Raw genomic sequence first — 26,240 nt, forward strand, 5'->3', positions numbered from 1 at the left:
AGTTTCGCTCTGCATAGCGATGATAAGCAATAATAACTCTTTCCATTGTAATTGCTGTCTCCAGTGAGAGCTTTCCGCTCTCTCTTGGGAAAGTTCTCGCACAAGGGGAAAGCGATCAGAGTCGGACTCAGAGTGCGATGCTACTCGAGTCTCAATTGCCAGAAGTAATCCCTTAAGCTGCGCCCCGACACACTAATCGGTCTTCCTGAGCTGCCAGGCTCGATGGAATCGGCCACGGGACATGAAGAAGCCACTCAATCATTGGGCAACTCAGCGCATTTGCCACGGAAAAGCTGATGACTGCTCTCAATTATCCGATTATTGATTCAATTATGTCACTCTTAATGATGCTGGGAATGCTTTTGTCCTCCCAACTTGTAACTCGCGATTGAAAGATGGGTATTAAAAATTTACCTCATCACGCAATTTGTGCCCTCGCGACGTCGCGAGTCAAGAAGAGGGAAAAAGCTTTGGGATTTAATTGTAATATTCAACTTCTCTGAAGCTAATAAATGCAGTAATTGGTCTCATCAGAGCAATTATGAATCTTCCCAATATAAACGATATAATTTTGCCGCAAAATGGTAATTGTCGCCCACTTTAATGCGCTGCTAATGACCGAAAATCCTTGGAAAGTATTTTAGTCATTTTCCCCACCCTCTTCCGCTGGCCAACATCAGCAGGGGGAGAATGTGGAAAATTGGGTGTGACCAAAGAGTGACTCCGATGATGAGTCGAAGTACAAATGCCACCTTTAATGTTTTAAATTGAATTTATTCTTGCAATGTTACTTTTTTCTTTCACTGTCTTCAAAATTGTTATATTTTAATTATACTTTACGTACTGATAATAATTCATTTAACAGTAGATAGTGTAATTGTATAATTTTTATTTTGCTTTCTTCCACACTTGAATTTTCTTCACTCATCTTGTCTTTTCTTACTGCATTTATAAATAAACTTATGAGCAAACTTAGGATCTACAAAAGTCAATAACTAATGATGTTTATTTATTTTCGAAAGAATTGCATAAATTGAATTAATTTTATATCACAAAATTACAAAATAATACCAAGAAATTTATACGATAGTATTATAGATAATTTGTCCTAATGAATGAATGAATGAAAAAAAAACATCTATATCAATCTTGTTAATATTCAGTGTTACATACTTTTCATCATGCCTCTCATTTAAATTACTAATTTGTCTCTAGTCATCTTTTATATATAATATAAAAAACTGAAAATCTCCTGCAAAGGTATAAATATAGCAAAGAATTTCCATTAATTCCCCACCTTCGAAATCTTCTATCAACTACACACACTATCAAAGTGAAATATCAGTTTTATGGATTTGCCATTTGTATCGAAAAAATCGTGTGTATTTAGGTCTTTTTTTGTTGCCGAATGTCTGGTGAAAAATTCTGTAGAAAGAGGATAAAAAGAGTCCTTATAAAACGTGACGAAGTTCTTCGTTGCTCCGGTGAATGTGGATATATATTTTTCCTTTTCATCGCATGTGATGTTGAACGGAGGGCAAATTCAATTCAATGAGGCCAAGTATTTTCATTGAGCAAAAATTTTTCTAACTCCGAGAATACTTTCTTGTCTCGTGGAAAAAAACTATTTCGTGCATTTCTATCTACTCCTAAGACGGGTATAAATTTTTCCTCTACCTCCTCTGTCATCGTCTTATCCTCTCATGAGCGACTTTTCTTTCCACTTCTTATGCGCTGTACTTTTTCCCTCCCCCAGAAATATCTCTGTATTAAGTCTAATGTGTATCGATATTTTTTCTCTCTTTTCCGTGAATGCGAAGGTGAATGTGAGTGAACATCTTCAATGACTAATATTTAGACACATTTTCCAATATATCTGCAACATTATCTAATTGCCGGAAGGGATTTTCTGTCCCCAGGAATGCTCAGTCAGTTGAAAAGGCTCGTGTTCGCAGAAGCTAAAGATATTAAATACATCGCATGTTAATGCATGAAATTGACGAATTTTTCTCTGATTAACTTTTCCTAACACTTCAATGCACAAAGGGATCAAATAAAGTGATGAAATATCGTACATTTTTGACTACTTTCTGCAGGCGTTAGTTTTCCATTTCAATTACAATGAGCAAAACAAAACCTTCAAATTTTCTGTATTCAAGATCATTAATCAATGTGTTGAAAATAAATTGAATGTCTTTAATTAAGCCAATAGTAGAGAGAAAATAAGCCCTTGCAGAGGAATATTTTCACTGCAGGGCATAAAAATGTAGTTTAAGTGAAATGATCATTTATCAAAGACAGGATTTATTGAACTTTTACCGTTTGATATCCTTTCAAGAATACTTGAAGGTTTTTCCTGCCGTTTTTGCGCCGCTCCTAATGCCACTGAATGCTGGGATTCAAAAGACAACTCAAAGCAAGTTTCCCAGTTTCAATGGAAAGACCTTGAAAATGACTCTCATGGTTTTGTACTTCAAAGTTTCAAACATCGCCCACAGAAGCATGCTGGCATTTTGTATCCAATATTGAATCCCTTTCAGCGAACACATTTGCAGAAGCATCGAGATTTTCTCTTTTAGATAACCTTGCTTGCGCCATTGCGCGCTATCTTCTGGCAAACGCAATTCGCCATCAAAAAGCTCTTCTACTAATTTCAGGTGCTTTCACATGCATTGGCTTTCATTGCGGATGCTTTCACAGTTAATCAAGGTCCTGAGGGTTCTTTTGAATTGGGGGAATGAATGGGAAATTGCATATATTGTAATGACTTTCGCCCTGCGCAAGCCTCCCGACTGATGTCACTCTTGGGCGGGCTCTACTGCATGTGTATCTTGCCGGCCTTGGGCACGGCGCCCACGATTCGCACGCTGCGCTGGGGCTGGACGTCGAAAGAGTCGCAGAATTGCGGCGGCGGCGCCAGGACCAGGCTGTCGTCGGGGGCTGCGTGCGGCAGGGCGTGCATGTGGTGTCGATGGTGGAGGAGGTGCATGGGCGGCGGTACGGCGCAGTCAGGATCGTCGGACTCCGTCTCGATTGGCGGCGGCAGCTGGGCCAGCGACACGGCGGGCTTGGTCTGCAGGGCGCGGCTCATGGCAATGCTGGCGGCCTGCTTGCGCGTGAGGCTGTTGTGGCGCTGGAATCCCTTGGCCGGCGGACTGGGGCTCGCGTCGTCATCGCTGCGCACCTCAGCGTCGGCCTCGGGCTTGGGCAGAGGCGCCGGCAGAGCACCCTTGGGCTTCTCCGGCCCACTGAGAGCGATCTCCTGGTCACTGCTCACGCCCGACGACGAATTGTCACCCTCTTCGGCCACTGGCTGCTGCACCGCCGCCTGGCCGCCCAGCAAGTCGTGCGGATATGACTTGGAGGACTTCAGCTTGGTGCGCATCTTTTGGATCTCCTCCACAGAGAAGGAGTGCGGCATTGAGCTGGATCCGGTGCTGCTTCCGCTGTAATTGCAAACAAACGGAAGTTGTTGAGTTTTGCAAGAAATTTACATTTCTAACTTCCACTGCAATATTCTCATTTGTCGCTCAGGAATGTTTTCGTTTGAGAATTTCTAGAAACTTTAGTGTTCTCACAGAGAATTTAGTTCGATAGTTTGCATAGCAATCGATATCAATTTGTGCTTCTATTTGTGTATTTTCCACTGTATAGTTATTGAATTACTTTGCCTAAGAGTTTTGCTCAGAGCGGAAGAGAAGCAAATTGAGATAAACATTACAGTTTACGGAGAAATGGAAGCGAATATCAGCTAAGGAGACTCACCTAGTGTTGCTGTTCCCGCTGCTCTCAGCCTGCGTCGGCGGCGCTTCCTTGGCCGTTCCGTTGGTCTTGATCGTCACTCTGGCCTGCAGCACCGAGTTGTCTTCCTCGCCGTCGGACTCGCTGAGGCTGTAGTCGGGATCGGGAATGGGTGGCGCCGGGATATTCGAGGCGGCCTGAGGCGCAGGCTGATTCCTTTGGGATGCATTTGAGAGGGAGCGACAGGGCTGCGCGTACTGATTCCCCACGGGCTGTGGTCCCACAATCGACGTCGTCATCCGCCTGTTGGCGTCTCCACGTCCGCGATAGCCCACATTGCGGATATCCTGCGGCGAAGCATACAGTTTGGCATTGGCGGCTGGCCTGAAGCTGGACATGACCTCAACATTTTCCGCCTCCTTGGCCGCCTGGAGCTTCAGCTTCTGCTGCAAAGATGCCGCGCTCTCGTACTCCGACCGCGAGACGTCGACCTTCACCACCTGGCCGACGGGCGGCGGCGGTGGAGGGTGCGTGGGCGGTGGCAGATTGAGACGCTGCAGTGAATTGTGGAGCACATTCACATCGTCCTGGCTGCGATGGCCCTTGACACTCCCAGACGGCCACTGGCCAGCCGACGCGAGATCCGGAGTGCTGTGGAAGTTACGCCGGAGTTCGCCATTGACGAGAGGAATTGAGCATGGCTTGACGCGTGATCCGGCGCCTCCCTGGCGGCTCTTCTTCCGCTTCATGTCCGCCACACTGCTGTAGACCAGAGGCGCTTTCTGGGGCGATACTTGTGGCGTCGGAGTGCCGCTGTCGCCGCCAGACTGGAACCTCGAGGTGGTCATCATGGCTGAGTAACGTGCGTCACCCGTGGAGTCGCCTTGCTGCCTCTGGAACAACTCCTCTAGCTCCGCCGCAGTGATTCTGCCCGATGTGGGCCGCGCCTTGATGCTCGCCGTCCTGGGCTGTATCGGAGTCCCCGGACCGCCCTGAGTGGGTGTCGATACGGCGCTCTGTGTCTGGTGGATACTCTCAGCCGAACTGGACTTCGCCGTGGGCGTCAAGTCGTCATCATCGGCCGTGCTGCCACCCTCCAAGCCCGCCACCATCGACTTCGCTCGAGCCCGACCCACGCTGAGGGTAGTTTTGGGATCGCGCCGTGGCGGCAGAGGCGCCGGCATCTTGCCTCCGTGTCCTGGGATCAGGCCTGACATGTGGCGTGGCAGTGTGGCACATTGGCGATTGGCTAGCGGCGTCCGGAAGCCACTCTGAGTCGCCTGTGGCACAGGCTGACCGGGCAAGAGCTGCGAAATAACCGTCATCGACACGAGTGCGCCGGAATTCCTGATGAGATCCACCACGTGCTCGTGAGAAGCCGCCCTCACGTCCTCATTATTAATCTAGAAGTGAAGAGAAGAGTGTGAGAAGAGCAGAACAACACTATCAGTGCTGCTGTCTTACGGCTATGAGGAAGTCACCGGGACGCAAGCCAGCCATATCGGCGATTCCGTCGGGATCCACATCGTCTAGATATTGCAGAGCTGGACACCGTTCAGATGGCTTCAGCTGCATGAGAGGAGATGTGGCTTTGGCACCGCGCAGGATGAATCCGAAGCCTCGCTTTCCACGGTGCAGAACAACCGTGCGTGGCTCCGAAAGACCTCTGAAAGGGATAATAAATGGTCGTGAGTGGAAGGATCAAATGGATGGAATTGGCGTAACTTACACTTTCTTTATTCTCGGCTCTGTGGCATTGAAGTCCTGGACAAAGTGTGTCTGTCTGGTGTTGACTTCCTGACTTGCTGTCGAGACGTTCGTGATGTTCTTCTGGCGAATGTTCACCTCCTGGATGTGATGAATGGGAAACAGGCCAGATCTGTTGGTGCCGCGCACATATCCCTCGAGCAGGCCGCAGTCAGTGGAGCCCACGACCTCGATCACATCTCCCGGCTGGATGGTGAGGTGGCCCTGCTGTTGGGCCACGTATCGCTCCATGCAGACGACCGTAGTGCTGGGATGGCCGATGGAGCAGGCGGCGCTGTCCGAGCTGGTGCCCACTCCCGAGGAGTCGCTGATGATGTCGCTGGTGTCGCCGAGGCTCTTGTCTGTGGGGATCAAAGGAGGGACTCGTGAGCCAGTGTCATCGCGGTGGGAAGCCAAGAGAGAGAGAGCGAGAGGATGAGCAATGGTGGAGCAGAGGAAGGGTTAGAAGCGCAAGATGCAAGGGTTCAACAACACGACTAACATGCAACAGCATGGCAACATGCAACCGCGGATGACGCGCGCACGGATTACCTGTGACGATGCTGATGTCGTCCTCGTGACTCCTGTGGCTGGAGGAGCTCTCCGACAGGCTAGAGCTGGCCGAGCTGAAGGGATGCTCGCTCGGGCAGGGCGACGGCGGCCCCATGAGGCGCCCCATGGCGCTCGCGGGGCCCCACGCCACGCCCGAGCGCCGTCTCGGATTGTACCTTGGCGGACCGCGGAAGGGGACTGTGGAGAAAAGTGTGTGTGTGTGTCTTCACTGACCAGATTTATGCTCTCCAATGTCCCATTGTGTGCCAGTTTATTCGCCCTGCATTTCCCTAATATCTCAACACCACTCCGGCCGTGAGGCCGGAAGTTATATTCCAAGGCACATTTCTAGATCAAGAAGCACGCAATTAAACAATATTGTGCTGCCACTAATGTCGAACAGGCCAATAAGAAAGAGATTAAGAACTCGTAACATGTAACAGTGATGAAAAGAAATTGTAAACATTATTACGGATGAAATGAAATTAGGACTCTTGCGATCAGTGCTGAGAATTGATTGATTGCCAATCGAGGTGAATCTTCATGGTTTTGATTTAAATGCACTCAGAGAAAATTACCGACAATTCAACTTTAATAGAAAAATACGTAAAAATTGGCTAAGATTTTCCCATGAAACATGAAAAAAAAAGACTCGAATTTCTCTGAGTGCGGCCAAAATCTCACTCAACATTGATCGCTGACAAAATGAAGAGATCAACAATTATATTGAATGGAGGGAAAAACTAATCACATTCAAACGAACAAATTCTTTTTTTTCAGAATTCTCTGGACTAACATTTCGGATGATGGATTTGAGCATTCTAAGAAAGGTATTCTCATTTGGCAACAACGAAAAAACGTAGTAAGAAAGCTAATAAAATCCATAGCTAATAAACAGGCGAAACAACGAGAACAATGAAGTGAATTTAGAGCTATTGAAATTTAATTGAAAAAAAACCTCCCTTTCTCTCTCACTCTTTGGGCAAAACAGTGCCCAGAGTTATTAAGGAAAGACATCATGTATCAATTGAGAGAGAGAGAGAGAAAGAGAGGCTGGTGAAAAAAATAATAAGAGAATAGAGAAAGAGGAACATTCAATTAATAAAATTTCTCTTTCTTTCCAGATGCGCTCTGGCCAATATTTACCAATGTCTTCAGCTTTGTAGTTCTGGATCATCTCGGCGAGCTCCAAGTTGCCGGCAATCACGGCGACCTGCAGATTGGGAGGCAACAGGTTAGATTGGCCAGGGATGCAAGAGAAGATCATCAGCAAAGAGGTTAGTCAGTCACCAGTCTTTTCTATGCTTTTTTTTTTACCTGATACGGCGTCTGATTGGCATAATTGAGGGCGCCGCGCTGGGCGCCGCGAAAGAGAAGCATTCTAGCGCAAGCCTCTTGATTGTTAACAGCACAAACATGCAGCGGCGTGTTGCCAGACGCATTCTGACCATCCATGTCGGCACCGTAGAACAGCAAGTGCTCGAGGTGATGGACCAGACCATTGCGGCAGGCCTGCGGCGACAAGAGACACCAACAAGTGAGTCCAACTCTAGCACTACCCCCAACCACAGCCGCCCTCTCACAGAGCGAAAGCCACTCAATTCGGCACTATAAATAGGCTCAGCACACACCAGAACAGCCCTCAATCTCCGCCAGACGCTATCAAGGCGCAGAACCTAAATATTATCTCAATCGATGGATCATGAGTGATGTGCAATTATCACGATCATAAATCATAGAAATTGCAATTATCATCGTTAGACCTTGAAAAGCCTTCAACTTGATGCATTCTCGCCAACGAGATGCGTTCTTAACAGTTTTTTTCCTCTCTTTTCTTCTCTCTCTCAACAGGAGAGAGAGAGGGAGAGATATTGAAGAATTTTACGGTTTCCATCAAATCAATGAATGGGATAAGCTAAAACGTCTAAGATTCAGGCATTTTTCATGCATAACAGAATTTTAATTAATCAGTTGCGATGGGAAACTAAAGGGTTATTGACATAGCTCATTTGGTTAACCCATAAAACCATCTGAGAAACTTAGGTCAGAGTCTAATCTTCGATGTGAAGTGAAGTAATTCAGTTTAAAGTGCAAATCTAGCAAACATTTTATTCATATACGTTTGAAATTTACTTGAATTTTTCCTATGCTTTCCCTTAATGGATTTGTAAGCGGAAATTGCTTTTATTTGCCCCCATTTTCAGTCTATTTTTGAGAATTCTATTCTCCATTTCTCTAGTCAGTGTTTCATGATACAACATCAGAACTTTAATTCTCCATCAATTACCTACTCGTCCATAACCACGAAAATTCAGAGCATTTTGTAAAGTACACAACTTTTAATTGACTTCCGGAAAGCAATTAAAAATCAGTCCTCTGCAGCGGAGGCTATTTAACTGTTGGGTAGTTGGAGAAAATTGCACTACTGATGAGTGGAGATGCAAATTGCTAGGTTAAATATTCACAATATAGACAGATTGAGAGCTGTGATGGTGGCGGAAGTCAATGGGTTAATTGAATTGCTGCAGAAATTCTGAGGGCGCGCTGAGAAAATCAATAAATATATATATGGAACCACCACCGTTTGCATGATCAGCAGACTTACCTGGTGCACCTCTTGCCATCCTTGGGTGTCCTGCGTGCCCAGCGTGGCGTGATCGTGCAGGAGGCCCTCGCATATCTTGGCGTCCGTCTTCTTCGTCACTGACAAGTACACGGGCGTCATTCCGCGGATATCTTTGTAGTTTGGCGAAGCGCCCAGCTCGAGAAGAGTTCTGTGTGAGTGTGGTTTGGACAAGAGAAATGCACGCTCATGAGATTGACGACCCGAGAATAGACCAGATAGTGAGACCACGTCCATTTAGTAACAAATTAAACTCAATTACACATCGCCACAATGAACCCTGGAATGGTGCGCGGTGAAAGAATGAAGGAGGAGAATTGCGAGAGAAATTTATGGCTGAAAGATTGTGGCTGGACATCCGGACATTAGACGTCTCTCCTCCGCCGCCTTCTTGGGCAAACCAGTGTGGGCACCGCGCAGAACTTGTGCTGATTGTCATTCACCAGAGTGCTCTTGCTTGGCTTAGAAGAATTCCCTTTTTTATCCACTCCCGTGCGCAACTTCTCGTCTCTCGCGGGACTGTTTTTTTTTGCACTCAATCTTGTGCTCATGAATTTATGGTCAAGTCTTATGGTGAACTCATCGTAGATCGTTGGCATTTCGAGTAGGACATCGAAGCCGATATCCTCTTGAAGACCACGAGACGGTCAATGGTCTTTTTTCCTGGCGCAGCGCCCAAAGACCAAAAGGACTCCCAATTATGCGCGACGTGAATCTCCCACGATGACATAAGGCTCTGCCTCTGTTCGCCCTCTTCGCGACGCTCGAGACACAGCTCTTGAGAGCATGGCACAGAACCAGATTGCGCGCAGTGGATGCCAATAAAATTATGGCAATCCACACCGCAAATCACCTCATATGCCGAGAGTCTCTGTTTGCGTACACTCGGCCGAGGTACAATAGTTGAATACTTTGCGGGTTCGCCTCGCAAGAGGCTCAAATATGGCCAAGAGTAAAACCAGTTTTCACCGTGAGCACAGAAATCTCGCGTTTGTTGCCTCTTTTTGCTCCTTTCCAACTTCTTCAATCTTGCGGACTCTCGCCATCAGGTGCGGATTTATCGATTCTCTCATTGTCTGATGCCCAGATTGCGTGTCATAAATATCACAGGCTTTCTGGCTCTCTTTTTTCTTATACATATTTTTTTTTTCATTCACCCCAACCTCGCATGCCCTCATCAATATTAGTGACTTCTCTCGCCTTGGATCAATTTCCACTCACAGATCAATGTCTCTGCAATGTCAATTGGCAGAGCAGCACGATTGAATTCGGATTTGACCCGCGCGCTTGATCACAATCCGCACCTGATTGTGAACAGTTTGCCGAGTTCCTTTACCTCTTTTTCCACTTCACCTTCTTCGCGCGCGCGCGCGCGGCTCTGTGCAAATTCTATCTAGACTCTTGTTGTTGAGCAAATTCCTCATCTCGCCAAGACACAACCTCATAAACTCCCCGCTAAGCAAATTCATGCTAAGCAATCCATCAGCTTTCCATTGTCTCTCCATTGCCACTCAAACCCAAGATGTGGGCCAACGCGACGAAAGTTGATTGACGCCTCGTGCGACTTTCGATTCATCAGCCAACGTTATCAGTTATGCAACGCCTCGGACTCTGGCGAATTTTTAGAATGTTTTCAGAAGACTTTCTTTCACGTTTGCACATACAATCCCAGAAGAAGTTTCTGCAGTTGCTGATGATTTAGCACAGTTTGTTGCGAAGGTGACAAGGCTGTTTCTCACTGATCAACTTGCAAACGCGCACGTAATCATTCGTGATATCCAATATAGCCCTGAACTGATCAATAAAATCACATCAAATGATCTATCTAACAATGGCAGGTCGAAAATTATATTGTTTTGCAAACAATTTTGCTCTTAACTGTGTTTTAAATTGACTTTAAAATTATTAGCAATATGATATCATTGATTAACTCTTTTCCACTGTGGTTTAATATTTTCCTCACTGCAGGCTTCATTATGAAATTCAATCACACACACGGTGCAAAACCATCCCTTAATTAAATTTCCTGACTCTCTGCAAAAATGATTTCCAGGGAAAATGCACTCAAAGGGACCTTTTGTGAAATATGCATCAAAGCCACTCAATTTCCATGCCCTAATTGGACGCGGTTTCACTGTTAAATGAATTGAATTTGAGGGTATGATACTCACGAGACCGCCTCCAGGGAGTCCCTCTCCACCGCCTTGTGGAGCGCCGTGGCGCCGTCGCGTGTCCGGTAGTCGAGAATGGCGCCCCCGTTGACTAGAGCGATTAGCAGTTTGTTGGGCTTCTTGGCACCCGTGGCCATCGTGAGCGGCGTCTCGCCCGTCTCCGGACAGTGAAAGTTGGGATCGAGACCCTTGGCGCACATCTTGGAGATCTTCTCCACATGACCGCCGCTTACGCACTCCAGGAAGCGCCTCAGATTCGCCCTGGTGTGCAGCGCCTTGAGCTGCTTCTCGTCCAGATTCAGCATCTTGTACACGCGCCTCTTGTACTTCAGCTGCCAAAAAGGGGAGAGAAAGTGTGTGTTTAGCCGAAAAAGTGCAGAAAGCGATCCAGGACACTCACCTCGAGATACCCAACGGGCCCATTGAAGGGATAATCCCCCAGGCGACGCTCCTCATCGAGGAATTTTCCGGCTTTCCCATTCGATGGCGGACAGAAGAGGCCGTAGTTGAATGACTCCTTGAGCTCCTGTCGAAAGAGGGGTTGAAAAAGAAGCGCTCTTTACATTGTGTTGTCCTCGAAATTGTCATGTCACGAGAAGGGAAAAAAAATCAAGGAGAGGCTCAATAAACTGGCTTTTAATTTCAACAACAAACCAAGCAATAATAAAAAGGGAGGCAAAGGCGAACATCATGCAATTCCTCCTGAGCCCCTCAGAAGTTCAGGTGCGCCTCCGTTGAGGGGTCAATAGCACGACACTGCGCGCAGACAGAAGAATTTTCGGATAATATCCTCAAGTCATTTGTTATTTATGCATATATGCATAACTTAAGAATATCATGATAAATCGCTTGAATGCAAATAAATTGGCGAAAGAATGCTTAAGCTGCAATAGTTTGCAGAGTCGCAAAAGTGAAATATTTATTCAAATAACAGAGGAGGAGAAAGACTTTAAACTTTCCATAGTTTCTTAGAATTACACCTTCATTCTTTTGACTTTTACAAACCACGGCAAAGTAATGGGAATTTTTTCACTAAAATCATCAACATACAAAGCTTATGGTTTGCAATGAACTTACGTAATCGAAATAATTAGTGAAATTCTTCAATTTTAACACTTTTTCCCAATTGTATCTGTCCAAGAGGTGAGAGAGTGAGACACTTTGGCACGTTCCCACAAGAAAATGACTTAGGAAATAATGGCTCTTTAAGCTAAATTGAAGCAAATTGTGAGTATGTGTAGTTTATTTAACAAAATGACGTAAAAATGTGTGATATTTTGCTCTGCGGCGGATTTCTTCTCACAAAACTTTCGATTGATGATTAATGAAGTCTCTGGGATCAGCGAAGTGATCACAGAGAGGTGCATTTTAATTAGCCAGATAATTACCAATTAATCGTCAAACACAGAAAAAAAAAACATCTCCACTTGTTGAGCGATTTTTCTGCGATCAACCGACAAAGAAAAGCGCCAACGGTCATGCAATTCCTCAAGATTTTCCATAATTGCGCCGCGCACCGATTAGCGTGTGTGCGGCAATTAGAAATCAATGCCAAGGCGCAATTTTCATGTGCATCGCCCCTCGGGAATTGCTGTCACAACACCCACAACTCCCTGAGGATGGCCCACAATCAGCACTTTAATCACTCTCTGGCAATTTTGCTGACTTGCTGAGCAATTCAATGCGCTGCCATAAGGTTTCATTTACTTAAACACGCGCCGGGACTTTTTTCAAGGGTTTCCAATGCAGCACAGGAACCCACACGAGGGAGATTGTCTGGGCAGATTCATGAAAGGTGACACGCAGACTTCGTGGAATGCCATCGTCATCAGTTCTGCGCCTCGTGGGTGATTTTTTGCCGTCTTTCCTGGGAAAAAGTCTCTTCATGACAAAATTATGTCATAGAGTTGGAAACGGAGAAGGTAAAAAATCACACCTCTTGCCGCCAATTTAACTGTACAGCCAAAGAGTGACTTCACGGTGGTTTTTGTGGACGCGCGATGGTCAAGTCTTAAAGCCACCATAAAGTCAGTGGTCGTTATGCAATTCGGTGAGATTGCGACGACTTAGACTTCGAATATTGCCATTATTGCGTGAAATGATTAACGATTTTTTTCTTCTTCACACTGGACGAGAGAATTTACCAGATAATCGGGGGGAAGTCATTAATTACGGGGTATTTTTCAGCACTTTCAGACACGTTGTAATTTAGGAGAAAAGAGACGTCTTTCCCTCGAGGGAAAGACGATGGGGAAAATCCATAGAATACCAGATTTCTGTAATTTGTGATAAGTTCTTTAGAGACACGGGCGTTGTTGGACTTTCAAGTGGGGGAAAATTATTGATCGATTATACTTCCAGAGGCTTTGAACTTGTTAATAAATAACTTAATAATATAAAATCGCTTCTACATATAAGAGAAAGACTCTCAAACAGCTCTCAATGCGATATCCCACTGAAATATACTCTTATTCTGGGATTAAAAGTTAAAAGTGAAGAGAGATTTCGCTGGGGATTAAAAGGATTCTTATGGGTTTAAGTTTAATAGCGCTCTGTGGAATTTGTGTGGACAATTCTAAAATTTTCTGAGACTGTAAGCTCAATAAAATCAAATTGAAGCATGATTTTAGTTGATATTTGAAAGGTAAAATAGAGTTTATTGCCTTATTCTTAAGATATTTAACATAAAAAAGATGACATTTTGCAAGAGTTTCCCAACTAATCCTCAGATCATCAAGATTTGCCAATAAAAACTGAAATTATGATCATTTTCTTCTCTTCCATTTGTCTATCTCACTCATTTATTAAAATATATAAATCTTAAGGAGGGCAAATAAGTTTAATTCTCAAGCTTTTTCTCCCCTCCTTATTGTATTTACCCATCAGCGCAAAATGCCATTTGCCAAATGAAGATTCCACGCGAGAAAACTCCCTCAATTCACAATGAAAGTAAAACACAGACATTCCTCACTCTTCCGTCGTTCTGAGACGCCCGACAAGAGTCTCCCACCTGAGATGATTGTGGGAGAACACGGAAGAACAACAGGTGTTGTTTTTCAGCCTCGTGATGCCACTGGAATCGCCGGATTTGCCATTGAGACGCGACAGCGCTCCCAAGAAAAAAGAGGCTCAACGCAGCACATTAAACATATAATATTGCGAATATAAATAATAATCTCGCGAGATGACGGCCTTGGTTCTTCGCTCTCCCTTCGCGGCTCTCTTGCATTTGATTTCCCCGTGCGCGACTTGTCACTATCGCGTCATTAATTACTGGGCGAATTGATTGCAAAAGTGGCGTTTTTGCTCGCGAAATGCCCAACACCATTGTGATGTTTTTCTTATCCATGCGGCCAATAATTTAGTGACGGCGCTTTTTCCTCCCTGCGCCGTCCGTTCATCTGTCTCAATTAATTTGGCGTGCAGACAATTGTCTAAAAAGGGGCACGGAATTGCTTGTTTCTCAAGTCACCATAAAATTTTTCTTACACACCACAATTTGTACAAATTAAATGCCGGGCTTCTCTGGCAAGAGGCATCGAGTGAGAAAGCACGCCTCACGATCAAATTATACACTTTAGACACCCATAAACACTGTCTATTCTCTATGGCAAACGATAACAACAGTTTGGGGCTGCAGCAAAACTGCCTCAGATGACGATTGTAATTGAAGCTCTGCAATTAAGAAGTTTGTCAATTGTGCCGCCGCCCCGCAAGCATTTGCAATATAAATGGGTGAAATGAAACAGTGTCTGGCAAGCGTGGGAGTATCTATTTTGCCGCATAAAATTTTAATTATTCACATCCATTGAATGTGAAATGAGCCTGAGTTGGTTGCAATTTCAATGGGCATCAAGAGGAGGAGAAAAATCCCCTTCATTGTACGCCCAAAAAATCACAACATTTTGACACATGTTCAACTCCGTGGCGCGGCATTAAGTGACAATGCCATGTGGAATTATATTTGCATACAATTTTTCCAACGTCACTCGCGATGCACTTGTGGGCGAAGACAGTGTGAGATGTTAAATCTCATTTCCATAATACGTGTGATCCACATTTTGCTCTCTATGACTTTGTGACCCATTTTTATTCCCGGTTGAGCAATTAATCGAGCGTTTAGCGAATCTGAGAAACCCCTTGAAAGATGACTTTGCACGGTCACGAACGGCAAAGAAAATGCTATTCTATATGCGAAAAGTGAATTCCACAGCGTAGAAGAAACCTAAGAAGCGTCACCTGAATTGGTGACACCACTGAAAAAGCCACAGAGAGACATAATCAGATCAAATCCATAGTCATTGGAGCTGAAATTGGAGTTCTTGTGCTGTGAATGACACTGAAAAAGATCACTTAAAGTGACATTCAAGCTTCATATGAAGGATATTCAGATTTAAGGGCGGGGCAGGTGAAGGGGCGGAGCCTTAAATTGTCCTTACAATTATTTCTATTGTTGTGAGTTCAAGTGACGCGGAGGCAAAAAGAACCTCCAAGTGAACTAAAAGTGTAGATGAATTATGTAAATTATATGGTAATGGCAAAAATGAACGTCTTTGGAAAGCACATAAAAGTGTGACATAAATGCATGTAAAAAGATGAATCAGGCAATTTAATGGGCAGCAAACAATCAGGAACATCATGCGCGCGAATTGCTCGTATAATATCTTGAGTGAGCATTCCATGAAGGTTGCAATATATAGAGAGATTCTAAATATTTTGTCATGCCTATTTTAATCGTGCTTCAGAGGCAGAAACTTGCAGCAAGAAAAGTGCGTTCCAACAACAACATTGCTTGATATGTAGCCTTTTTCCACCTACCCGAAACCAAAAAGCAACCTGAAGCCACACATTCGTCGTGAGTTTTTTTTTGTTGTATGTAGGAAAATTGTTGGTGTTGTGTTGTGTGCAACAATTTAGCCGTGTAAGAACAACATTTTAGTGTGAACGACAGAATTAGCAAAAAGAAAAGCCCGTTGAGCGTTGACGGTGACGTGAATAAAAACATATATAAAGAGAATTGTAGTATAAAATATTAAAAAAAAAGTGCCTAATTAAATAAACGATGAATGGTGGAAAACAATAATGACAAATATCATGTGAAAGAGAGACAGAGAGTTAATAAATTGAAATTTTGCATAAATACACTCTTGCAGTGACTTTTTTATGCCCACTAAAGCAAAATTTACGGTCAGGAAATTCAATGGCAAGTAAACACAATTACTGAGAAGGTGGGAGAGAAAAAAGAGCACAGAAAAAAGAGTGCCTTTTTCCCACAAGAATCAATGATTTGAGGTACAAATTTCAATTGTTGCCTCCACTTCCTTCCGTCGCAGGAAGTTGTGAAGAAAGAGCCTTTTTTTTTAGTCCATTGTCACTGGCAAAAGACTTGCATTTGCTGTGAGAGAAAACTCACCGCAAATTCACTGCTCAGATTTAATTAGAAAATACAACCATTTCTGCTTCTCAACTTGAATTGCTCTTTATTGTGTAATACGCTCTTGTGGCAAGGAACAAGTGTGATTGCAATGGAACAAATCTCTTGAGTATGGAATAAATAGAACAAATACGACTGAGATTGGACTGATAAGGCATCGGGCTTTAATTTGCAGCTGGAAGGCAAACAATCTGCTGAATAATTGTTTAAGTACACAACCAAACAATAAAGATATCACTATCGACAGGGATTTATCAATTTTCACCCACTAAGCTGAAATATGGGCAATTTTGGCCGTTCTGTTCATCCAATGGGATGAATAAACTGAACGTGATTGATAGCAGTTTAAAGTTTCAGGGCATTTTGGCTGAATTATGATTACTGATGACTAAAGAGAGACTGAATTGCGTACAAAAATGAGCCTGTTTTCACCCGAAATATTCTTTCTACACTCGCTTCTCTTGTATTTCAGGTATTTCAAAAGTTGGTTCATGAAAAGTGCGCCCTTGATTAACCCATAATCAGAAAAATTCACACTGACTTCTGCAACAATTCAGAGAATGTATGCAAAACATGGCTTTATTACAACAAATAATTGTCTATTTTGTGTTGTATTATCAGTCCAAAATTGAGTCTGTTTCCAAATTTGTGTGGAGGCGGCGCATATGAGTGGGCGGAACTTCTAAGCAATTTTCCTCTTCACCATTTCACATATAATTTCCATATGAAACTCACATGATCGCATTTAAAGTGCTAAAACAGTGAGATTTCACAAAATGAATGCTAATTTGCTTTTATCAATTATTCGAAAACCATTAACGCCCACCAAGATGTTTCCATGCCACAAGATTTAGCGTAGTTTTCTTCCGAAAAAGAAGAGACAATTCCACTGTCTTATCGCTTGATTAAGTGCGGTGTCTCAACTGTAGTGAGAAATTAATCAGCAAAATTTATGATTGCGATTCCATTAATTCTAGAGGCTGTGATGCGATAAGAAAAAAATACACACTCTAATATTGCTACTTGAGAGCTACTCTTATGTTACACTTTATTCACTTTGGCGGAATTTGTCTCTCTCTCTCTCGCACTCAATAAGCTGCGCCATTGTTCACTTCCCGCGAGTGTCGGACGAAAAAAAAGAGGCGACTCGAAATAATAAAGTTGAGGCAACTTGTGTAAATACCATATTACACAGCAGAGCATTTACACAAGTGAGAGTCCCAGAGCGTAGAAAAATTTAATACACTTGCTCAAAATTATGTGCAGAGAGTCGACAAAAGCATCTCCGCAAGAAAACGTTCAATTTTCCGCATGGAAAACATATCGAAATTGCCCAATTGTGTGTGCAAAGATTTCGGTCAACGTTGCGCTTCAAAAGCGAATATTATTGGATGATTGCCATCTATGAGGCTCGATTACCACAAAATGCGTGTGTTTCGCATGGTCAAAAGTGTTGACGATAAGATAAGTAAATAGTAACACAGAAAATGATTCAATTTTGTCGGATGGCAAGAAAGGCATTTACTTTCATTGAGACATTCTCATGTGCAAGTGGAACAGAGTGAATTTCATTTTTCAGTCTCTGTTTGAGGCCCAATTGAGGCAATTTAATTGACCCTCATTTGGAGTCAATTGCTGGCCGCGAATGAGGAGTCTTTCGGCGTCTGATACGGCCGAAAATCTCATGCGAGAAGGCGTCAGAGTTGCGATAGTCGAGCATTCATATCTAGATTGGAGACCATAAATGAGATTTCCTTGAGCGCGTCTCCTAATAGTGAAATGATGATCGACTGATTGCCATTTGCCAATAAAGCCATACAAATTGCCAGCAGGTGACTTGTTGGCGAGCCATTTTGCAGGAAGCGTACAAGGAATTCCAATTAATAAATTTAATGAGAGCTTTATGGTGGCCATTAGAAGACTTTTACGATGGACTTTAGGCAACTCAAAGTGCACATTATGCATTTTTCCATCTAATTTTGCGAAAGAATTTTGCCAATAAATTCAACTTCTGTCCAATAGCTGCTCAATAGTCATCAAGATCTGCCCAAAAGTAGATCACTATCAGCATGGGAAACCTATTAACCCCTCCCGCAGTGAATTCCCAGAAATTCTAGAGACTCCACAAAAATAATATCCCAGTCAATATTGTCCATTTTCAGCAAATTTTTATAGCCACACTCGTAAACATCTCCACATAATTTACGATCGCAAAATACACTTTCAACTCTAATTGAATACTATCTCAAGCCACCATTGACCACTCAATTTTCGCACATATCTCTCGTAAATTAATGTCTTGTCTTCCATCTATGGCACTCGCAACTCTGTCGACGCGCGGCGAATGAGAGAGGGAGAGAGAGAGAGAGAGAGAGAGAATTTTCTGATGGGCTTCATTACCTTTGGAAGAGATGCCAAAACTTGCTGCTTCACATTCCACACCAGCCGATCGGCCGGGAATTGGAGACACTTGGACACGTTCAGCTCAGGCACGTGAATCCGCACCAGGAGCCAACCATCGCGAGGCTCCGGAGAGGCTGGCGGTGGCAAATCGTCGTCTGCGTAGCCTCCAGGATCCATAGCGAACACTCAGTTGCACCCTCGCTCGATCCCTATTTGGTTGTCCTCATTGAATGCTTAGTGAGCCTGAAAAGAGGTGAACAGAGTTAATGCAAATGATATGACTTGCAGACGTGTGTTATCCGAAGTCATGAGCTTCGAAGTTATTAAAATATATATATATCAAATTGATTGCGTGACAATTTGTATTCCTCATTTATTCATTTCCTTCTTTGTGGACAACTTTTTTTCGCGCGCACGCTCAAATTGCCAATGATCCATAAAGCTCTATAGAAACTACAAGATCTCTTTAGCAGTCCAATATTGGCTGAAAGCATGGCTTAAGATGACATCATTGTCAATAAGCCACTCGAAGCCGCTCACCTGTTTGATCAACGGGCATTTAACCTTTTTCTGGACATTACATATGCAAACCCCCTTCTATTATTCAAATAGTCCAACTTCACTCCGGATGGCATGTTCTTTGATCTGGCTTTTTTTTTTATCACACACTCAATTAAATGTCAAACTGTGTCTTTTTTGTGCCCTTCCTCGAAAATCTGGTGCGACAGTATTTCGAATCTCAATGTTTCTCATTAAATGTGTTCACACAAGAAAAAAAACATCACATCAATTACGAAGCCGTTGGATTAATTGCTTGACTTTTCATCAGACAAATTAATCTAACAAATTTAAATATGAATTTTTTGCTGTATATACAATCCAAAGATAGAAGGCAATCTTGAAGGTATTTTATCGGCAACGAAATGTGAATTCATTAGCAATTGAAGAGGCGACAATTTATCTTTATTGGGGAAAAATTGTCATGTCTCGTGGGAAATTTGTCTGGGCGGAAATCCTTTTTCGACTTCCTCACAATGGAAGCCAATCAGGCACACACTTTGACGGGGTCGGGAAATTTTCACTGGTGCAAAAGCAGTGAAACTTTTTCCTCGCACAGCCTCAAAATAAACCCAAATTGACCACTTCCTCATTTTCAACCACGAGGGAGGCGAAATGCTATGTGACAGTTGAAATGAGATGGTGGAATCGGTGAAAATATAGACTAAAGCGCTCGTAGATAAACCCAGCAATTTGCTGATGAGGTCAATTTTGTCCTTGGAATTGTTGGACACGCGAGAATTGTTGAGAGACAAAAGGCATGGAAGAGTCACAGAACTGTAATTGGCAATTGAGATGGCAAAATGGATTTTCATGATTGACCACTCTGGCACTTTGGCAGTTGGGGTGAATATGGAAAATTTACATGCCGAGAGTCAATTGAAAGCCACACATTTGACAAATAATGTGCCGAATCGCGCGCACACACGTCCTGAAAATGCGAAATGGAGAGCATAAAGAAATCAGAGGTCAAAAGAACAGGAACATCAAATTCACCTCCGTTCGCTTGAGATCAGCGATAAATATTGACTTTTTGTGACTTTCCTTGGAATTATTTTCAGGGTCTCTCTCACTCTCCACCGTCTTTTCAGCCACTTTTCCTCCCACCCACAAGCCTGTGACCACTTTTTTTCTTCGCCTTCTCATCGCATTTTGTATGCAAAAGGCGATCTAATGTGTGAAAAACACGAATTTCGAGCTGCCGCCACACATAATATCTATTTTCGATGGAATTCATTCTCAGGTGCTCTCAAAAACTGATGCAATGTCAGAAATTAATTCACGGGAGTGTTTTATGGCTCGTGGTTTCTCAGGTGTTGAGCAATTTTTTCCCACAAGACGCCTTAATTCAGCGTCTCTCCAGCTTCAGAGAGGGCCCAACAGCAATTGTGTCCCAGCAGAGAAGATTATGGATGAAAAAGAAAATGGTACTAAATTCACAGTCGATATAATACCATCTCAATTAATTCGGCCAATTGGGAAACTTTATGGGAGATCCCAGAAGAATGGCTCGAAGTGTTTGCCTCAAGACGCCTCTCAATGCGCTATTGATTGGAGATTTTGGGCTTAAGGTCACCCTCAGATGCTGTTTTTTGTGAAGGGTTACGCTTGTCAATCATATGTGAATGCCTACTAAATTGTCTAATTTATTTGGATCATAAAACTTCTGACTGTGTCTCAGCTTTACTGACGCGAGAAGTGCGATATAAAGTGTGGAGTTGAGAGAGATATCTGAATATTGCGAAGTGATAACTTTTATGCGCTAAAACGTCCCAATTTCAACCTTCAAAGCAAGCATTTTATACACTATTGAATAGAAAATTTCATTTATTTGACAACGTGAGTATTATTTTATCGTGAAATTATCTCATTATCGCATAGAAATATCGTCAAGTGACATAATAATCGCGCAATGCATAATTTTTTCCCAAAGCTTTCTTTTTAACTCGTTATGCCATGTAATAATGCAATTAGCCATTGCACTCAGATCAAAGAGCAAGCTAATTATCTGATAAATCAAATGATATTGTGACTAAAACGAGGTCATATTCACTGCTTAGCATTTTCTTGACATAGTTTTTCAATTGTTTTATCGACTTTCCTTCAAATAAGACCAATGAAAATCCCTCCTTTCTCCACTTGCAACAAAAATAGTTGATAAAACCAATTCAGATACGGAAGAAAATATCTCTCTTACTGTGAAATTTTCATATATTTTCACAGAACTCATGACCCTACTCTAGCTCCATTAAATCTAATCTGTGACGACTGTTTGTTGTATCTGATAGTCGGAGATAAATTGCCCAGAGATGCCTATTATCTGTATCTCTCTCTCTGCCTCTCGAGTAATGCATTTATTGTTGGGATGCTGGCGAGAAAAAGTCGCACTGGAAATGCAGAGAAGGCAAGAAAAAAGGCCACTTGCGAACAAGTGGAGTCTCTCTGGCTTTCCTGCGATGGCACAGCAAGAAAAAGTGCGTTATATACACCCAGTGAATATCATCAGAAGTTGGGATGCTGACGCCGAATCCCATCTGAGATTGTCATGGCAACGTTCCCAATTGATTTCCCTCCCTTTGCGAGCATAAACATACCCCGTCGTCTCGTGGTGTTTGGCGCTCTTGTGCCTTATACATGAAAATTAATTTTCCCCCGTGAGTGAGCGGAAAAAACAGCCGTGGCAGAGGCTCCACCATTCAGCGGCGCAATGGGTGAATAATTGCACGGGAAATGAGGTTAGATGCATACAAGAGAAGCCCAGAAATGCATACGAGGATTACTCCCAGTGTAATAACCTTTGCCTATAGAACGCCATTCTCAATGTCTATGCTGCCACCCTGAGGGATTGTGGCAAATTGTTTGCCATCTCTCAGGTGCACATAAAATTCCACGTAAACTTGAGGATAGTGGAAGGCATTGTAATAAAATCTATGGTTTTTTTTGACAAACACCTCAAATATTGCATAAATTGCAACACTTCCCTAAACTTCTACTGATCTGTACACCACTTCTGACCATAACATCTCCTTCTTGTCCGCGCCAATCGGCCACATTTTGCCAGCGTATCTGCAACTGTCTCCAACACGCGGTAATTGAATTAGAGGGAATAAAGTGCAGCCATCGAGAATGTGGAACAAGTGAAAAATTCCCCATCAGCAGGAAGAATTGACCTTTCAGCGAAAATTGCAGGTAGACATTTAGAGGCCTAATTAGATACTAATCACAGTCGGGACAACGGTATATAATGGCTGAAGAAATGACCATAAAATAAATAAGGAGGAAAACAAGTTTCTCGCCAGAGTGCCAAGAAATTGCCTCTGAGACACTCCAACTTCGCGCCCAACTGCAGCAAATCGCCCCAATGTTTGTGCACCACAATTTTCAACTCAGTGGTTGGCACGTTATAGAAAAGCGCGGCTCACATAAATTGAATTTCAAATGTGGTTCAATCTTGCATAATCATAATACAACAATTTAACCACATTTTATTCTCTCTCTCTCACCGAAAACAAAAAATTCGTACGTCTGTCTTTCGCATGTATCTTTCATGTCTCTTTGGCGCGTAATTTCCATTGAGTAGCTGAAGGAGGGAAAAAAAACGACTGCCTACCAATTTAGTGATTTACGTGATATTGTCTAGGTTTCATATACTTGACGTGTGGTGATTTTCTATTGAATTTACATCCTGAGACTTCATTCTCCGCAATCGCTAAAGCTCTCACTATCACAAGAATCAAATCAAGCGAGTTTCTAGAGGCGATAATTCTGACTGTGAATCACTGAATTCCAGCGAAAAAATTTTAGATTAACCAAATATTTGCTCTTTGATGAGGAATTGCGATTTCCACTTTTGATAATGGCAACGAGATAAGCCTAACTTCCCTTTTTTCTATCTTAGCTAAAAGATGGACAAATTACTCACTTACGCACTTCAAAGAGCTGCGAAAAGACAAAGCAAAACCAATCCAAAAGACAAAGTCGAAAAAACCACAAAATCGATTTGTAATTTGAGAGCAAGAAATTTCACACACAAAATTCCCATGCAAATTCACATCAAGTACTCTTTAAGAGCTGCCAGAATTTAGCATCTGATGAAAAATTCATCAGTGACAGAATTCTCCTTGTTTCGCCCATCATCAGCATATTTTCTGTGCTCTGGGCCCAAAAAAAAGTATTTCAGACATATTTGCATATCTATAGGCATTTTTCTGGAGCCCAAGAAATTCTCACTCAATTTTCACAACAAGGGAGCAAAAAAATGGGCTCTCATTTCATCATAACAGCAAATCTAGTGCGAGTGTTTGAGTTGTGAAGAATCCAACACTCATTAGTCTCTCCAGGAGCATCAGATTTCCATAGAAAATGCCCCCGGATTTCTCCCAACACAATCATTATGTTCCTGTCTATTTGTTTCTCCATGTTCATCAACATCCAACCCACATACGAGGAATTTGCATAAGAAAACATCCCTCGCCATTATGTGGAACGCTCTAATCTCGCAGTCTCTGTCATTCCATCCAATTTTATCGGCGAGACAGAAGCGCAAAAAGGGAGGAATCCACAAATATTTGTCTGTAAGTTTTGCCAAATTCCTGCCACCGCCACATGAAATGATTGGTTTCTCTCCCAAAAGAAAAAGAAAAAGCGACAGACGAATCATCACCTGGGATGGAATAGAACGATGAAAATTGAATCAAATTCCCCTCATTATAACCGGAATAATGATAGCAAACGGGTTAAAAATGGGAAACCGAACGTAGAAGGTCAAATAACGTATCACAAGCTCAGAGAGTCTCTGATTTCTTTAACCATCAGACTTCATCGCTTTATCGTCTTCTTCTCATTCACACGGCTTCTCGATGACCATTTTACAACTTGATGATTGATCCAACACTTGAACACTCAATGTGACTCTATGTTGAATTAAGGTGACAGGTAGAAAAATTTAAGAAACTAAATTTTTCCCCTTTTTAACAGTGGAAACAACACAATTCGAGATGCAGAGCATGATTTTTTGCAAAATATATTCTAAATATCTACGAAAAATCTGCATTTATTCACTCCCGGGGCGGAGCTTCTGAGTGGGCGTGGCTTCATCAATTTCTTCCCTTATAACTAATTGACTGTTCAGGCAATTTCGTCAAGGTGAAAACAGAAAAGATTGACCGATTTCCATCGGCTCTCAAGGTTCTCCTTTGCTTTAGGGGTCATCAAATTTTCTGCATTAAATCCGCCAGTAATTGAATGAAATCAACCGAATAATTAATTGGATTTTGTGAAAGAAACGCGTTTTCAGATGCGGAAAATGAGGAAAACCCACGTGAAAGGTGCCATTAAGTATTCCAATGAAGCAGCTTTACTTATTAATACCTCCCAACGTCACAGGGATCGAGGAAAATCTTTTGCTCAACTGCGACGAAATAAAAATCAATATTTCATGAAATGCCCTTCCCAATCAACAAAAAAAACAGCCATCAACTTTCTCCGAATTCTTCTGGAGAGCCACAATTTCTTCCAATGTTTATTGGCTTGAGGAAGAAAATCCCATTTTTCGGGGGTTTTTCACTGCAAGAAATACCAAAATTTCTTCCCAAACACAACAAAAAAAAAACTGGGTGGGTGTCCTTTTCGGCGATGGATCGATAAATTGCCGCCATTGCATGAGAAACATCAACTCATGTCCAACTGATTCACCCTAAGCACAAAGTGCGCGCCTCTGAGACTTTTCTTCCCACTGAATAAATGTGAATTGATGCTAATTGAGTGGGTAAATTTTGACAAAAATCAGCAATTCTTGCCGCCACAGAAGCACTTTTGCATCCGCAAAAGAACACTGAAAGTAAATACTGAATGGGAAAAGAAGTGCCAACAGTACCTGGCAAAAAAGGTAGTCCATTATGTCATCATTGACCGTTGTAGACGCCAAATCGATGCTTGTGTCTCTCGAATTAATTATCCAAAAAGAAGGGATTTATTCATACGACACACTTTTGCCTCTCTTGCTTCAGCACACAAATTTCTTCGATGGCTTTTTCCCGCACATAAAACTTTACACCTCAATTCAAATCACTTTTCACTCCTCTTTTTTCTTCTTCGCTGTCTCCAGAAAGGATTCTCCCTCTTCGATTGCGAACTTCGATGCGATGACGAGTAAATACTTGTGTTGAAAAATCGTTCTTTAGGCGACTATAAAGTTGAAAATGTGGCACACTTTGCTGTGTGTGTAGCAAGAAAATATCCTGCCACTGATATTTTTGTGTGTTATATATCAAGATGTATATCCTTTTTAAGAAACTGTCACTTTGACGTACTCGCGTGACGTTTCAGGTGATGTCCTGTACACTCCTTAGCGACACTCAGTCTCTCAGGACTTTCGCACGGGAAATTTTCCGCTTCCCACCCGGAAAACACGAACAGACGAAGCTCGAGCGCCAGAAATGGTGGGAAAAGAGGGTGGAAAATTGACACTTTAGTGAAAAAATCGCCTCCACGTCAACGAAACGAACTCACTCATTGCACACTCAACTCAAACTGATTCGACTCTCTTTGCTGGTTTCATATTACGGTGTCATGATGCCACTATTCGAGCGTACACTCGTCTCGCTCACTCTCAAGCACGCCAGTGGCGAGATAAACCCATCGAGCAGTGGCGTCCGGCACGCAATCGCACTGCCAATCTGGCATCCGGCGAGAGCGAGACGACTCTCGGGGACACAGGTAGCACTGGGCCAGCACATCCACGTGCCAGACAGAGCCAGACGCAGCCTCCCAGCCTGAGATGAATCTCCCTCGCGGCCAGATCGCAGTGAGACGCATTGTAGGTCAGGAAACAAAGAACGGCACATGAAACTTGCTTCCATCTCGCTCTCAGTGGAATTGAAATTGAAACCGAATTTATAGAGACGTGCGGGAAATTGCCCAGGATCAATTCTATATATGGGAAAATAGGAAAAGTCCCCAGAAACTAGATTTTCCACTCAACCATCTGAAAAATCCACCAAACTTTCGACAC

At 43.0% G+C, this 26,240-nt stretch overlaps 1 protein-coding gene across 4 annotated transcripts; it reads right to left on the bottom strand.

Annotated features, from left to right (window-relative positions):
* Positions 1–761: 761 nt before the first annotated feature.
* On the bottom strand, positions 762–25,741 carry LOC132256396 (SH3 and multiple ankyrin repeat domains protein 3). 4 transcript variants are annotated; one of them, XM_059752795.1, is made up of 12 exons: positions 25,104–25,741; positions 18,668–18,913; positions 11,234–11,359; positions 10,834–11,165; positions 8,645–8,813; positions 7,357–7,551; positions 7,186–7,252; positions 6,040–6,237; positions 5,471–5,849; positions 5,206–5,407; positions 3,766–5,144; positions 762–3,446 (listed from the first exon to the last, which is right to left on the bottom strand). In XM_059752795.1, the coding sequence occupies exons 2-12, from the start codon at positions 18,845–18,847 to the stop codon at positions 2,816–2,818; spliced, it is 3,858 nt and encodes a 1,285-aa protein (XP_059608778.1). In that variant the 5' UTR covers positions 18,848–18,913; positions 25,104–25,741; the 3' UTR covers positions 762–2,815. The 4 variants fall into 4 exon arrangements, with proteins under 4 accessions (XP_059608778.1, XP_059608779.1, XP_059608780.1 ...); XM_059752796.1 differs by lacking the exon at positions 7,357–7,551; XM_059752797.1 differs by lacking the exon at positions 6,040–6,237.
* Between the last annotated feature and the right edge of the window lie 499 nt (positions 25,742–26,240).

This window comes from Phlebotomus argentipes, unplaced genomic scaffold (assembly GCF_947086385.1).
Source record: "Phlebotomus argentipes unplaced genomic scaffold, Phlebotomus argentipes genome assembly contig_5, whole genome shotgun sequence".
Taxonomy (NCBI): Eukaryota; Metazoa; Arthropoda; class Insecta; order Diptera; family Psychodidae; genus Phlebotomus; species Phlebotomus argentipes.